At 45.8% G+C, this 15,190-nt stretch overlaps 1 protein-coding gene across 1 annotated transcript; it reads left to right on the plus strand.

Moving 5' to 3' along the window:
- The first annotated feature begins 49 nt into the window (after positions 1 to 49).
- On the plus strand, positions 50 to 14,508 carry UPRT (uracil phosphoribosyltransferase homolog). The gene is made up of 7 exons (XM_068151984.1): positions 50 to 403; positions 7,412 to 7,454; positions 9,777 to 9,846; positions 11,475 to 11,537; positions 12,263 to 12,424; positions 13,169 to 13,267; positions 14,089 to 14,508. The coding sequence occupies exons 1-7, from the start codon at positions 111 to 113 to the stop codon at positions 14,193 to 14,195; spliced, it is 837 nt and encodes a 278-aa protein (XP_068008085.1). The 5' UTR covers positions 50 to 110; the 3' UTR covers positions 14,196 to 14,508.
- The last annotated feature ends 682 nt before the right edge of the window (positions 14,509 to 15,190 follow it).

Here is a 15,190-nt window from a genome sequence, read left to right on the forward strand (position 1 = left end):
AGTGCGAAGGCAGGCCGGTGCGCTTCCCCGCCCTCTCCCTCGAGGCGGCGCAAGTGGGGCGGCGTGGCGCGTGGCGGCAGCGGTGGGCGCGCGGGGGTGCGCCCCGGCGCATGGAGGCGATGCCCTGCCAGAACCAGCGGCTCGGCCCGCGGCCTCAGGACGAGCAGCCGCCCACAGCCACAGCGGGCGGCGGCGCCCGGCAGATCCGTTTCGCGGAGCCCGGTGAGGACAGTGGCTGCCCCAGCCCGGATAGCAGCAGCAGCAGCAACAACGGGGTCGTGGCGGAGGCGGTGGCCCCGCCGATCCCCGCCGGGGAGGACAGCGCACTGGCGATCGGGCCGCAGCTGAAGCTGCTGCCCATGAACGATCAGCTCCGGGAGCTCCAGACGATCATCAGAGACAAGTGAGCGGCATCAGGGCGGCAGCGGGGCGGGCAGCGGACGGGGAGGCCGCGCAGGGCAGCGTGGCTTGAAGAGGAGCAGGGGCGGAGTGGGGTGGTGGTTAAGGAGGAGATCGCCGCCCGCCGGCCCACCTTTCCCTCAGGGAGCCGCCGGCCCACCCACCCTGCTCTCGATCGGCCTCCCGTGCGTGGCGCAGCCTCATGACACTGCCCGTGGGCTCCGGGCACGGCTGCTCGCAGCCGAGTGACCCTTTGCCAAGGCCAGTGGCCGAGCCTGGGGGCGGCGGGCGGGGCGCGCTCCCGTGCCCGGCTTAAGGCCAGCGCCTCCGCGCCGGTGCAGCCATTGCTGCTGACGTGGGGCTGGAGGCGAGGCGAAGGGAAGGTGCGCGCCGCCGTCGCGCCCGGTCCGCCTGCCCCTCACCGCCTCCTCGTCTCGCCTCGTCTCAGCGGCAGGCAGCGCACCCGGGGGCTGCCACAGCCACCTCCGCCCCGGGCTGTCAGTGACAAAGACATTATTAATTCGGTGGCCTCAAAAACCCCTTGCAGTTTTTTGCGCTCCTCGGTTTGAGATTTTTCAGTACCTCCACGCCGTGGATGGGCCAGAGCATGCCTGGCACATCAGGAGGTGTCTAGAGAGCTGGTCTTGTGATGAGCAGCTGAGGGAACTGGGGTTGTTCAGCCTGGAGTAAAGGAGGCTGAGGGAAGACCTTCTGGCTCTCTACCACTCCCTGAACAGAGGTTGGAGCCAGGTGGGGGTTGGTCTCTTCTCCCAGGGAACAAATGACAGGAAACAGCCTCAAGTTGTGCTGGGGAGGTTTAGGTTGGATATTAGGAAAAATGCCTGCCCCAAAAGGGTTGTCAGGGCCTGGACCAGGTTATCCAGGGCAGTGTTGGAGTCCCTATCTCTGGAGGGACAGATGTATTGCTGAGGGACATGGTGTAGTGGTGGCTTTGGCATTGCTGTGTTAGTTGGGCTCAATGATCTTGAAGGGCTCTTCTAGCTAAAATGATTCAAGGATCATCCTCACCATACAAAAGGGTGTAAAGCCTTTGAGAAAGGCTGTAGGTTGTCACACCGTGTTCTGGAAGGAGCTGGGTGTCATTGCCACTGTCTGCACATCATAGGCCATATGCAGAATGGGGTGGGAACCTTCCCCAGTCTCTCTGGCTGTAGGTGGTGGTGAGCATGTTCACCGTGGATTACACCACTGATGCCTGGTTGCACGGCAGGCTGGCCTATACCAGTCTCTGGACTAGATGGCCTTTCCAACCCAAAACATTCTGCAACCTTACATCAAATAAACATGGGCAAGCTTCTCATGATATGTAACAATGACTGAATTATGGGTGTGCTGCATTATGAGTCTTAGGAGTATGTTCCTTAGCCAGTGCCCCCTCTCTCCTCACACATCTTCAATGGGCTGCTGGAGGAAGAGCAACCCAATCTGTAGTGTTCTTCTGGAAGTGGATTAAAACAACTCACAGACTGGATTTAAAATTTGGCAAAGGACAGGTGCTAGGTTTGGGAATAAATGGAAGGGAAATCACAGGAGTTTGCTGAACATTTGGTCTCATGTTGAGGAACATGTAAGGGCCAAGTCTTTGCAGTTTGTATTGGTTGGGGCATGTGTTAAGGATTTTGATCCAGAGATGGCTGGAAGAAAACAGATCACAAGGGTAGCCTGAGAGATCTAGAGGTTAGAAAAAGATGGGAGAAATGTGGTACTAGCTGAAATTAAAGTGAACTGGAATCAGATGCTTGAGGGGCAGGGACTGGAGCTAATTAGATAGTAACAGTATAGGAATGGTAAGTTTGGAACAGTGTAGAGACATGGTGGGCTGGGAGGACGGGAGAGACAGTGTGAAGAAGGGGGGCAAACGTGAAGAAAGCTGTTTGCTTACTTAGGGCACCTTACCTGCAAAGAAAATAGCCTTTTTTGAAAGCATTATTTTCCATTTTTGTCACTTTGTGTGTCACCAGGAGTCCTTGCTGTCATCATGCCTTGCGAGACATGAAGGTCTTATTCCAGTTTGGGAAGTCCTAAACTGGAATGCAGAAGTCTGTGCAAATTTTTGCCCACTACTGAACATCTATCATGAGATACTTAAGATCCAGTGTTTATTGTGCCTTATGCAATATCTCAGATGTTGAAAGCACACTTCCCACTGATCACATTTATAGCTTTGATTGTTCAGCACTTGGAAGGTGACATCATAAGGTATTGAATTTAGTCTGCAACATGCAACAAACAAATAATAGCCATTTATTTGAAGCAAAATCAAGTTTATCAGTAGACAGATCAGGTGCTGAATAAAACCTCTTCCTCTTCCTTTTCTATCACCTGCAGTAACTAACACAGCACAGATATGGTGCTTCCCTTTGTTTCATATTTTTCCAATCTGTGTACTCTACATTCTGGCATTTCCTGGTTCTTCAGTGCTTAGCTTTGCAGCTAATAACACTAATACATTTTTATGCTAAACTAATTGGTGTCTCCCAACACCTACATCAATTTTATTAGCTTACATGAGCCTTGTTACCTTAAACTAGGGTTTCTTTTTTTAATTTTCAAAGCACCATGGAAAAACATAATCTCACTGCAGGCAGGACTACACAGAGGTAGTGCAGCCTTCAGGTAAGGAGGGCAGCTGTGGCAAGACCACACAGAGGATCTTTGCAAGTGAAACTCTGACCAGTATCTTCCTTGCAGAGCAGGAAGGGAAGCTGTGAGTGTGCTCAGGAGAGAGAGTGAAGAAATTCAGACTAGGCTTGGTGATGATTTTGATGTTCTGGAAAGAAAATAACTTGGAGTTTAGATATCTAGGTGGATACTAGCAGCTAAGTTATAAGTAGATTTTGAACTCCTGCAAACACATTTAGTAAGTTTGTGGTTGTAAGGAGCTTATCCAGGAACCAGCAGATGATAGTTCCTTCACTTTTTTTTTTTTTTTTAAGCGTTACATCAGCTTCATTGCACAAGAGTTGGGTAAGGGGAAGTACAGAACAAGACTTGTAAATAAGGAATTGCTCATAACAGCTGCAGTGATAGCAAACTGTGCTGTATTCCGAGCATGATGCTGCCCTGGCAATGGAGATGTAACTCTTGCTTCTAAGCTCCCTTCCCAGCCAGTGAGGAAAACTGGACAGCTCAGAAAAGTAAGTGTAGGCTCTTTGTGTGTAAGGACAGTAGGGAAGCATTATTTTTGTGTTCTGTCCCAGAAAGTCAGCTGTGTCTCAGTAAATAAGAGACTTCAGATGGCCAATTTTTATGCCTGCCAGTCAGAAAGATGCAAAAATGTGCTCAACTGCAAGGCTGGGAGGATTTCTTAAGCACTGGTTAGAAACTCTTGCAGTAACCTTTCCCTGGGCAGGTGTAATCTGCCTTAGGATAACTCTGTGGTCACTAGCATTCAAACCAAGTGCTGAAGGAAATGCCTCTGAAGAATGAATGTATTTGTGAATAAGCAGCTGTACAGCTAAGATGAGCTACTGGGCAAAGAAACCAACTTAAAGAGACATAGGGCTATGCTCACAGACAGTGGGTTGGGAAGAGGGAGAAGCTGTGTCATGCACAGGGTATTTAGATGCCTAGCACTGAATTTCTCTTTGGGGATTAAAAAAGAACAGGTAACACCAGAGCTGCCATAACTGAAAGGAGGATGTTTGGATTACTTTAATGCTGCAGAATATGGATATTCAGGTTCAGCAATCATCTGAGAAGGGCAGAAATTGAAAGGCAAACTGCTGAGGGGAGCACAACTTCTTTTCTCTACTTCTGTAGGGGAAACCTAGTCAGTTCAGGACTATGATTGTGAAGGAAGGGATAGATACTTCCAGTGCAATGCAAGTTAGAGTCAGGCATCCTTACATGGAGCTAATGGTCAGGCCAGATGCAGAAGACCTCGGGGACTATTTTGTCCATAGAGTGAGCTACTCAGAGAAGTGGAAAACTCTTCCCTGGTTCCTGAGAGCATTCAGAGGAAGAAATCACAGCCTTTTCATTGGAATAAGTGTCCAGTTTAGAAAAGTAAAAACTCACCTTCATGTGGCTGGTCACCATGTCCTGCAGTGGGCTCACAGACAGATGAATACTGCAGTGATGACCGTCTGATAGGCAAAAATGACCATGTTTTTCTTTTGCTTCACTGAAGTGAATGAGAACTAGGTCTGTGTGCTGGAATCAGGGATCTGGATAGACCAACTGGAGAGTGCCTGGGTTAGCTTGTTTTCCCTCAGGCTTGTTCACTTTTCCATTTACTGAATGTTTAATGGTTGGGTAGATGCCTTTTGCAGTGTGTGCTGGATATGAAGTTTGAGTCCTCTAATGGGATGTGAACTGATGCGTTTAAGTATTGAACGTCTGGGAACAAACATTTACAACCTCTTTCTAAGGGGGTTGTGATCTCCAAGTCATTTCTGGCCTGCAGAGATCAGAACCAGGGATCTGGAAGCTGAAATGAGCAGTGCAGCAATTCATAATGCAGAGCTCTGGTTTCTGCAGAAGAAAATTCATTAGCTCAGATTGGTAGTGTCATTTTAACTCCTTACTTAGCAGTAGACAGGATTTAAATGCAGGTGTTTAAAGGCTGTTGTGTCTGTTAAGTGAGATCATGTTCTGCTGAGGCTTCTTGTTCCCTCAGGAACTGAGTGAGCAACACAAATGCAGACAGTGAAGTGGTAGGACGTGCAGACCTGGCTGCAGGATGATTCAGGAGTGTGTAACTTGCCTTGTGCCGAGTAAAGATGAATAAACATGACTTATGCTGGCAGGAATGGAGGGATCCCTTTCACATACCACACCCCTTTCCACACACACCCCCCAAGCCTAGGTGCTGAAAAAAATTGAAGTACTGAAGTACCTTACATACTGAACAGGTAGAACACAGTCCTATTTTCCAGCTACATCACCTCTCTGACTGGCAGCAGTTCATCCAGTGCCTCAAGTTTTCTTTTTACCAATTCAGCAGTAAAAAAACCCTAACAACTCAGCAAGCAGGTATAAGCTGGAATATAGGAAGTTCCACCTCAACTTGAGGTGAAACATCCTTATTGTGAGGGTGCTGGAACACTGAAACAGGCTACTCAGAGAGGTTGTAGAGTCTCTGTGGTTAGTGCTAGGGGGAAATTTCAAACCACCAGAGTCTCCTTCTGTGGAGACTTTCAAGACCCACCTAGATGTGTTCCTGTGTTACCTGCTCTAGGTGATCCTGCTTTGCAGGGGGGTTGGACTAGGTGATCTCTAGAGGTCCTTTGCAACACCTGACTTTCTATGATTCTGTTTGGGGAAGCAGCATTTTTTGTATTCTTGCCTCCACAGTACCCTGGGGGGACTCTGAAGAAGTTCTTCTGTGAGATAACTAGAGAAAAAGGAATTACTGAAGCGTGTCAGACCACGACCCATAGAGCCTGTAGTCACAGCCTGTGTCAGTGATTGTGACTGGTGCTGAGTACTAAAGCAGGAAGAAGCCAGGACATTCCCATAAAACACTCCCTCTCACCTTTTAAGACATGCACATGACTTGGATTGTACATCAGCCAAGCTCCCGAACTTTCAGAAACAAAATGAAAACAATTTATAGTGTTTAACACAACTCACCTTGTCAGATGTGCTACAAGTCAGGTTTTAATGCCTCCTTTATTTAGATGTTGTCCTGTTACTTGATTAAGAAGTTGAAAAAGTTTCTAGTCTGTTATTTAAGGTTATAGTGTTTTCACTTAAGCCTTTTTTTCTGGCCCCCAGCAATTCTCATGATGTGGGGCTTGAAATGTGGTCACAGCTTTCCAGCTACCGGTGTACAAGAGGTCTGTCCTTTTCAGTATTACTATGATTTGTCTCTCATTTTTATGCACCATTGTTCTCTGTTGTCCTCCTCCCCTCAAAAACCAGCCATAACTAAGGGTGTTCAGTGAACTGTGCATTAAAACATCTCTGTCTGCAAAGACAGAGCAGTTAATTTAACACCAAGTAATGTGTATTAATAGCTCAAATATTCACTCTAAACACATATCACAGTCTTGACACTGTTTGGTTTGTCCTGTCACCCAGATTGTCTGAAATGCCATTGTCTGGGAGAGCCCAGATCCACCACCTACACACTTTGTTACTTCCTTTTAAAGAAACATTTATATACACCACAGGTGGAACTGTGAGTCCCTTCAAAAACCTTAATAAAATCAGTTTGTGTACTTGCAGGGGGTTTAGGGTTGGGTTTGGGATTGAGAGTTTTGTGAGCATTGCCTTTCTGGTTAACATCAAAGTAGCAGGAAGTTAGGACTATTCCGTCATTACCAGAAAGAAGTTAAAATCAACCTAGTATTTTTGACAGTGTGTTATTAGCATGAGGAAAGAAATTCAGTGAGGGTGATGCTTTTTTTTAAACCACCTTTTTTATTGTGGCTAAGTTACCAGTTGCCCAGGAAATAATCAGGCAGACCTCTTGACTTTCACTCTTGTAAACAAGGTGTTGCAGAATCTTGCTGATTAAATGCAAGTTCAGTAATCTAGTCACAGGATAAATGAATTCCTGATAAGATACAATGTATCTCTTGCTTATCAGGTCTGTTAACCCAGTTTCAGGGGTAGAGATCTGCATTATCATCCCTCTGTGGTTTCTGATTGACTTCAGAGCAGGTGGAGCAAAGCTCTCCAGCTTAGAGCTGTAGCGCATGCACCAGGTTGGTGTACATCTGAGCTTGGGAGGTGTTTGGAACTGAGCAGGAAGGGCAGCACAAGGGAGAACCTGCAGAATACCATCCTGGTGCTTTTGTGCTTTAATTGCTGCTGATACAGGAGAAAGAGCAAAGCCCTGCTTTGGCTCACTGCATCTCAGTCAGTCTTCACCACCAAGCAGGGAACCCACAAAGAACCTCTATGGGACCCACTTTGTATATAACATCCAACTTTTCTCTGAACTGCCTGTAGAATATATTGTCCTTGAATTAATACTACATTTAAGGAATATTCTTCAGATTATTCCCCAGTGTAAAATACAAATTATTACCTTTTTCAGGAAATCCAGTAGAGGAGACTTCGTATTTTCTGCTGATCGTCTGGTAGGTGAAGAATTTCTTCTTGGTGTCGTACTTGTAGCTCCTCCATAAAATGGGCTTTTTCAGGGTAGAACAATGATGGGGTGAGAGCAATTTCCTTACACAATGGAAATTGCTGTTTGACAGCAGCTTTCTGTATAGAGACTTCTGTTCTCTGTTGTGGACCGCTTTCATCTCAAAGGGTTCCAGAAACCATGTTATTATCAAACACAACTACTTCAGGACAGAGAGCAGTAGTAATAAGAGAATGCTGTTTCAGAACAGATGCACAGAGGCTAGAGATAATGCAGTTTCACTTTGAAACAGTACTTTTGATCTGTGAGCAGAGCTGTTCAATTTCTTACAGCCTAGATGTTAACAATTGCTTGCATGCAGAAGTGCCTCCTGGCACTTGTGGTGTATGAGATTAGTAGCTCTGGGTGCATTCACACTGGGAATTTGGTTGTAGCCATATGGCAGTTAGTAGCAGGGACAAAGCAATTTGAAGTTTCACACTGTTTAGTAAGTCAGAATAAAGCCTGTTGGGAATGCAGCATATATCTCATTTAAATGAGATGTTTAAAGAAACCCACAACCCTCACCCTTGCATGTGTACTGCCTTGTATTCATGAGGGGATTTGCTGTTTGCCAACCCATTAACAAGGAAAGGGAAGTCTGTCTTTCCCTCTATAGCAAAGATGAGTCCAGAGACCATTCTGTTACAGCTGACAGGTTTCTTGTGATGAGCCCAACCTTAATCCATGCCTGATCCAGGCTTGCTCAGGGTTTAGATAGAACCACAACCTCGGATTGTGACTGTGGTGGTTTTATCTTTTCACTTTCCCCTCTGCTTTTCCCTTACTTAGGGTGTTTCTTGCACTCTCATTTGCCAAGAACTAAAGACCCAACCCAACAAATGCCTATTTAGTGATTACATCTCTTTTATATTGGAGTACTGTCTTTTTATCCAAATTTCTCTGTTCCTGCACTCTGAGGAACTGGTCAAACCTGATTTCTTTAGCAGTATTTGAGTGTAGCAAAGAGACTTCATTCGTGTGCTTAATTGGCTGAGAAAAGGCAGATTTCACTAACATTTTCATACCCTTGAAATGTTTTATGTGGTGATTAGCTGGAACTCCTTGGACTTCTATTAACTGTTGGGTTTTCTAACAGATGTTGTACTAATAAAGGTTTGAAGCAAACAGGAGTTCCCTTTGCTTACTGCAAAGGCCCTAGAGTAAATCTTCGGCACAGAACTGTACTGAATGAGCACACTGAACATAAATGCTTAATCTGAAACTTCATCTTAACTCTGTAAGCCTTGACAGTTTAACCAGGCCTGCTAGGATTTGGCATCCCTTTTAGCCTCCCCCACCCCCCCAGTTCAAAATAGATGTATTTTTTGCTATTGACAGCTTTAATTCATGGTTTCAATTTCTGGTCTTTTGCCTTGGGAACAAAGCTTCCTTGCTTCCTGTGGGGCCATAATAATACCTAGTTTAGCTTCCAAGCAATGGCAGCCACCTCTCTGATAGGGTCAGGTCTGCTGGTTCTCAGGGGTAGGGAGAAAGGAGGTGGAATTTATAATCCCTGAACATGGGGGTGGCAGAAAGCAGAATGCAAAAGTAAATGTTTATCAACACTGATAAGTTTTCAGAAGAATCCTTCCCAGCCTCTGTAGAAAACATTGATAAGTGTAGTAAAACAAGGAGATTATTTGACTCTAGACCTTCACTGGATTACTCTAAACTTTTGGTAGATAACATGTGGTAGTGCTAACCCTCTCAATGTGGCAGCAGTATGAAAAAAAGTGTTTCATCCAAATCTGTCTTATAGATTGGCTTTCTTTTTGGTGAAGTAACTTAAAAAAGCCCAAAACCTGTGTACAAACATCCCAGAAGCCTAAAATTAAATCAAGGATTTCTTGGGATTAAAGCGGCTTGAGTCAGAATCCTACTAGCAGAGCAGCAGGAGGAAGAGGACGAAGTCATTAGAGCTGGCTTCTCTATGTAGGTTTCCTAGAGCCATCAGACATGCAATGAGTCAAGCTCAAGAAGGACTGACATTCAGAAGGACCCATTTCCCACAGGCAGTTTTTGTGATTGCCAATGAACCCCAGCCTTCCCCTAATTTTGTTTTGCAATGCCTTCATTTGATCTATAAATGAAACATGGGCATCACCCCCAAAAGGTCTCTAATTTAGTCCCTAACTGCTATTAAAAAGACCCTTTTAGATCCTTGAGGTTGTTAGGTGTTCACCTGCTACTTGTGAAAACTGTGACCTGAAGAGTCTTATCTCTGTAGGTAACAAATGCCTTTAGGCTGACTGGTCTCTTTGGTTCACAGATCAGACTGGTGGTTGAAGAGGGACTGAATCAACTGCCATACACAGAATGTACTGTGACCACTCCAACAGGTACGTGAGCAATTGCTTCTCCCTGAGGTAGGGCTGGAAGTGGAAGCTTAACGACTGATACTAAAAAAATACAGAACAGCTACAATAATCAGAGAATATCTTGAGGTGGAAGGGACCTGTAAGGATCAAGTCCAGCTCCTTTCAGGACTACCTAAAACTGAGCCCTGTGACTAAGAGTGTCATCCAGATGCTCCTTTGACTCTGACAGGCTCAGTGCAGTGACTGCTTCCCTGGGGTGCCTGAAACAATTCAACGTTCAGGGTGGAGCACAGAGTTAAAGTCCCTTCCTGTATTTAAAAAGCTAGAAGGTGGACAACAATGCCATTGAGCAAAACACACTCATACAGTGGTTGTTATACTAAGGTTTTAAATTGGTCCTGCAAAACCATGGTGAGAATTGTACCAGTGGTTGTGCAAGATCCATTTGCACGTACCACAGCTTGGAGCTAAAACCGGTGACGCTTCATGTGCTTAATAAAGAAGCACTTGGGACAAGCAGTTTTGTCACTCAGCCTAAATCCATCTCTTTTTGCATCTGGGGGTCAGATACAAGTGGTGATAAGCAGGAAGTAAAAAGTAGCTGTGGTGAAACCCACTGCAGTCATTTCAAGCTCGCTCCTGTTAACTATAAAGACACATGAGGTTGCACACACTACTCAGAGTTGCTCAGTGCATCATCAGCCTCTTGGGATCCACTCAGGTACTCACAGTGAACCCACAGCTCAGCTTTAAGACATGCACCAGTTGAGTTCTCCTCACCCTGAGAGCTTCATTTCCTTTGCTGTACCTCCTGTACATTCACACCCTCTGCCCTACACAGTAAATCATTTGTATGTCTTTACTTTTAGTAAGAGAAAAGCTGGATGGAAAACACTCAATTCTGAAACAGGAGTGAGTTTGGGAAGGCACTCAGGAGGCACAGGCACTTACCTTTGCTCCCATTGAAGTAGAACAGCAGCTACTTTACTTCTTGAGCACTGGTGTTGCACCTGTTCTAGGTCAGTTGGTGACAGATAGGTTGATGACCATCTTAACTCTTTGAAAAACAATTTGCATTGGGCCACTGCTCTAGCTGTAGGCAGAGTCTCAGACCTTGCCCTCTGAGCACACCACCCTTCCTCCTGGCCACTTTCAGGTCTCACTGAAACTGCCTAAGCTTTGTACTCAATGTTTGCCCTTTCCTTCCAACACCTGTGCTCAGTGAGGGAGTTAAATGGCCTCAGCTGAGCACCTCCAGCAGAAAGTGTCCCTTGAGAATTCAGGTGCTTCTGCTTGAATTCCTGCTTACCTGTACTGAGCTCTTTCCTTCCAAGCAGTTCTGAAGAGCCATAAGCACAGTGATTTCTGCTCTTCAGGGCTCAGAAACAGAACACTAAAAGACCTCAGTGAAACACCCCATAATTTCTAAGGAAGTCTTTGGTCTCCTGCGACAGTGTGAGATCAGTTCATGATGCCTGTTGAGAGATGTAGAGCTCCCTGTTGTCCCCTGCCTATATGGAGGGGAGTCTCAGTTCCATTCACACCAAGGTCTCCTAAATAGCATCTCCTAAATAGCATCTCCTAAGGGGCATGAAGATGATGCAGAAGGGAGCAATTGCCACTGACATCTGGTTTCTTTCCTCTCACAGGACACAAATATGAAGGTGTCAGATTTGAGAAGGGGAACTGCGGAGTCAGCATAATGAGAAGTGGTAGGCAGCTTCTGCTTGTTGAGTGAGCACAAATTAAACACCTTGGAAAATAGTAAGCAAATTCCTCTCAAAAGTGTGCAACAGTGGTTCTGCACAGCTAAATGTTATCCAAACCTGCCTTAGGTCTCCTTGGCCACAGAATGCCACGTAATACATTTCATTAACTTTTTAGGAGACTGCTAGCTGCCCCATCTTTCACCTGGTCCCTTCTCAAGCAGCTCATCACTGGGAGAGGCCAATGCCAATTGTCCTGTCCTTGTTTGCTGCCAGCTGTTTCTGCTCAGAGACAGGTCTCCCAATAAACCATGATCAGTGGTGGCAGTCGTGGTTACTTTGCCCAAAGCTGTGGAAACCTTTGTACTTGGGATGGAAAATCAGCAGCTCTGCAGCTTCCTGCACCAGGCTTTGCACTGTAGTGGCTCTAGACAGAGCTCAGATGGTCTCCACGCCCCACACATTTGTTATGGTGTTTCCAGCTCTCACCTTTGCGAGCTGGGCACTGGTGTGTGGTAACATTAATGCCCAGGACGTAAGTCACACCTTCGCTGTCCGAACAGAGAAAAACAGACAAGTTTCAACTGCTTGTAACATCTAGAGGAAAGATAATCTCCATTTTACAACTCCTCACCAGTACATTGAGAGGCCTGTCTAATTGTAGCATCTTGCAGCTGTGCCATTCCTGAGGATGTAACCATCTCTTGTTGGGTTTTTGCTGCTCACTTGAGGGGAGGCAATGGAGCAGGGGTTACGGGACTGCTGCAGATCCATCCGCATAGGAAAGATCCTGATACAGAGTGACGAGGAGACGCAGAGAGCGAAGGTCTACTATGCCAAGTTCCCACCAGATATTTACAGGAGGAAAGTTCTCCTCATGTACCCAATACTAAGTAAGTATCTTTCATCATTATGTATAGTGAGGCTCACCTGAGCAGTGAGTGTGCTGAATGTAAAGGCAAATCCCCAGATTTCAGGGGCTTTTAATTAGCTTTTTGGCTTGGTTCAGGTGGCACAGGAGGGCATTTGTCAGGGTGTGCCAGAACACAGCCTGCACCAGCAGGAGTGCAGGGCAAATCACTGGGCTGTGAGGAAAGTTCAAGAATCGAGATTTGATAGAATTTTTTTTTTTCATTTATTTTTGCCATGAGAAAAGAGTGAAACAGTGCTTTTCTCATGCTACTGAAAGACATTTTTAGATTGAGTGTATAATCCTAGGAGTAAATTAATTTAAATACAGTTAATAGTACCAAAGGTACCATCTGCTAAGTGTGGTGAGGGGTTTGTCAGGATGAAGAAGCTTTTCCAGTCTAAGATTCAATTCTGGTTCTGCACATGGAGCTCTTTGTTGCCATTTTACTATTTCAGATGAGCTTCCTTGCCTCAGGCTTTCATAAAATCCCCCAGCTTCAGTTCTCAGACCTGGCAGAGTTAGCTGTTTCAGATCAGAGATGAAGTTCTCTCATCAGGAGAGCAGAGTTTTCTCCAGTTAATGCAGGCAGAGGTGATGGCTTCCCAGTGGGACAGTGTCATCACTCAGTCACACACCAGTGTTAACATGGATATTTTGGGATGGCCTAGGACAAGTTCTTCAACTCATGGAAAAGCAAAATAAAATTCCCCTTTTCCCTTTCCAGGCACTGGCAACACTGTCATTGAGGCTGTCAAAGTGCTTGTGGAACATGGTGTGCAACCCAGTGTCATCATCCTGCTAAGCCTGTTCTCCACACCTCATGGTGAGTTGTGGGGGAGAGGGACTGGGCACAGGTAATTTGGTGGTCACATGCCTCAGAGAGCAGCGAGGGGCTGTTCCTCTGCAAAAAAACACAGCTGGAGGAGAGGGACCTCTTGTTTTTTGGCCAAATTGTAGAAGAGCAAATAGCACACATTTGCTGTGGGCAATGGAGTGGGAGCAGAGAGAAGACCTGTTACACCTACTCACAGAACTGCATATGGTAAAGAATTCCTAAAAGCAGGAATTTGCAGTGCTGGCAGGTACACAGATTGCTCCTGTGGCTGACATAGCAAGGCCAGTCTTGCTGCTCTGGACTGTGGAAGCACAGCCAAGGTGTTGGTTTGACCACCACCAAAGGAAGACCAGTTCTGTAAGGAGTGTGTGGGAAACAAGGCTACAGAACTGTCCCCTCTGCACACTAAAGATCTTAACATGGTAAAAGGGATCTGAAAATGGAACACCTCTTCCTGTGAGGTAGGAAAATTGATCATGTGTGTTGTTTTAGAAGTTGGCCATAGCAGACATCACTATCAAAAGTTAGCTGAGCTGCAGGGTTATTCCTGGCAGTCTGTAACCACTCTGGTGATTAGACCAGAAGTATACATGTAGGGTAGAGGAAAGAAAAGCCCCAAATAAAGAAAACCTACAAAATCAGTCCTTAAATGCAGAAGTTCCTCCCTCCTCACAGACAACTAAGGCAGAAACATGGAGATGGAAGAGCAGAGCCTGACATTATCTACAGTGCTCTGCCAATGATGTAACGTGGTGCTGAACTAGAGCCACTTTGCTGTAGCGATCATTGCCTTTGTCCTCTCTCAAAAGGTGCCAAATCCATCATCCAGGAATTCCCAGATATCACCATTTTAACCACAGAAGTTCATCCTGTTGCACCAACACACTTTGGACAGAAGTATTTTGGAACAGACTGACACACTCAGCACAAACAGATGTGACTCTGTCCCATTACAAGAGGGTTTTTTTCTACATTTTCTTATTGTTGAGTGGGTTGAGGGCATGTTTCAAAAGCTCTTTGGCCAAAGGGGGAAATACTTGACTGTGATCAGTCATGGTCAGTCTCTGCCTGAACACTGACTCAGGTCCCTGACAATGCACTCTCAGTACAAAGTTGAGCATCTCAGCATTGGGGTTGTATAAATGGCTACACTCTGCTTTAACTTATTTATTCTTCTAGAGCCTGTCTTGTGGCTGCTTGCAAGAGCAAAATAAACCAACTAAATCACACAGGTTTGTACTTAATTTCTTGGGGAACATTTATGTCACTCCAGGTCAGCTCTACAGCCACTCCTAATGCTGCACTTTGGACTTGATGAGATTCTCAGCAGCCACACTGAATTTTTGGCTACATTTTCAGTCTTTGGATGGTGGCCAAGAATTAAAGATACAACTCTGAATTTTGCTCTGGGTAGATGAGTTTCAAACAGTGAAACATCAACAGCTGTCTTGCTCAGTGGTATGGAACAAAGACTTACTGTGGTACCTGGCAAACTGGGTGGGGACTGAGGGTGGGAGCAGTGCTGTCTGTGGACATGCTGCATGAATAACACTGAAGTTTTGCCTTTTAAAGCTTCCATGATGGCTTTGCTCTCACCTTGTTCAAGAAGGGAGAGTAGTGGCAGAAAGTTCAGTTTCATTTCTAGCTCTGTTTGCAGAGCAACAGGCCTTAAAGTCAACAGCCAAACGTGGTGGCTTGTGGCTTTGCACCCCACAGAACCCTCAGTGCTATCATTCTGCAGCCAGGTACTTCCTTCAGCTTTACATCCCCTGGCACCCAGTACACCATACCCAGCACATCAGCTAGGAGTGGAACTTGCTAGAACTGTGGGAAATGTACATGCAAAGGCAAGTGTCCATTATTACTCTTTGAATATATCCATAGTCTCAAAGAGTGCAGGATCACAGAATG

Source organism: Melanerpes formicivorus, unplaced genomic scaffold, assembly GCF_026170545.1.
Source record: "Melanerpes formicivorus ecotype bairdi unplaced genomic scaffold, bMelFor1.0.p_v2 SCAF_22, whole genome shotgun sequence".
Classification (NCBI taxonomy): Eukaryota; Metazoa; Chordata; class Aves; order Piciformes; family Picidae; genus Melanerpes; species Melanerpes formicivorus.

What these genes read in the sequence shown, in the direction of transcription:
- UPRT (XM_068151984.1), top strand. Translation starts at nt 111, where the DNA reads ATGGAGGCGATGCCCTGCCAGAACCAGCGGCTCGGCCCGCGGCCTCAG. An exon ending in CCTCATGTACCCAATACTAA is followed by an intron (nt 12,425 to 13,168) that starts GTAAGTATCTTT and finishes TTCCCTTTCCAG; the next exon opens with GCACTGGCAACACTGTCATT. An exon ending in CCTGTTCTCCACACCTCATG is followed by an intron (nt 13,268 to 14,088) that starts GTGAGTTGTGGG and finishes CTCTCTCAAAAG; the next exon opens with GTGCCAAATCCATCATCCAG.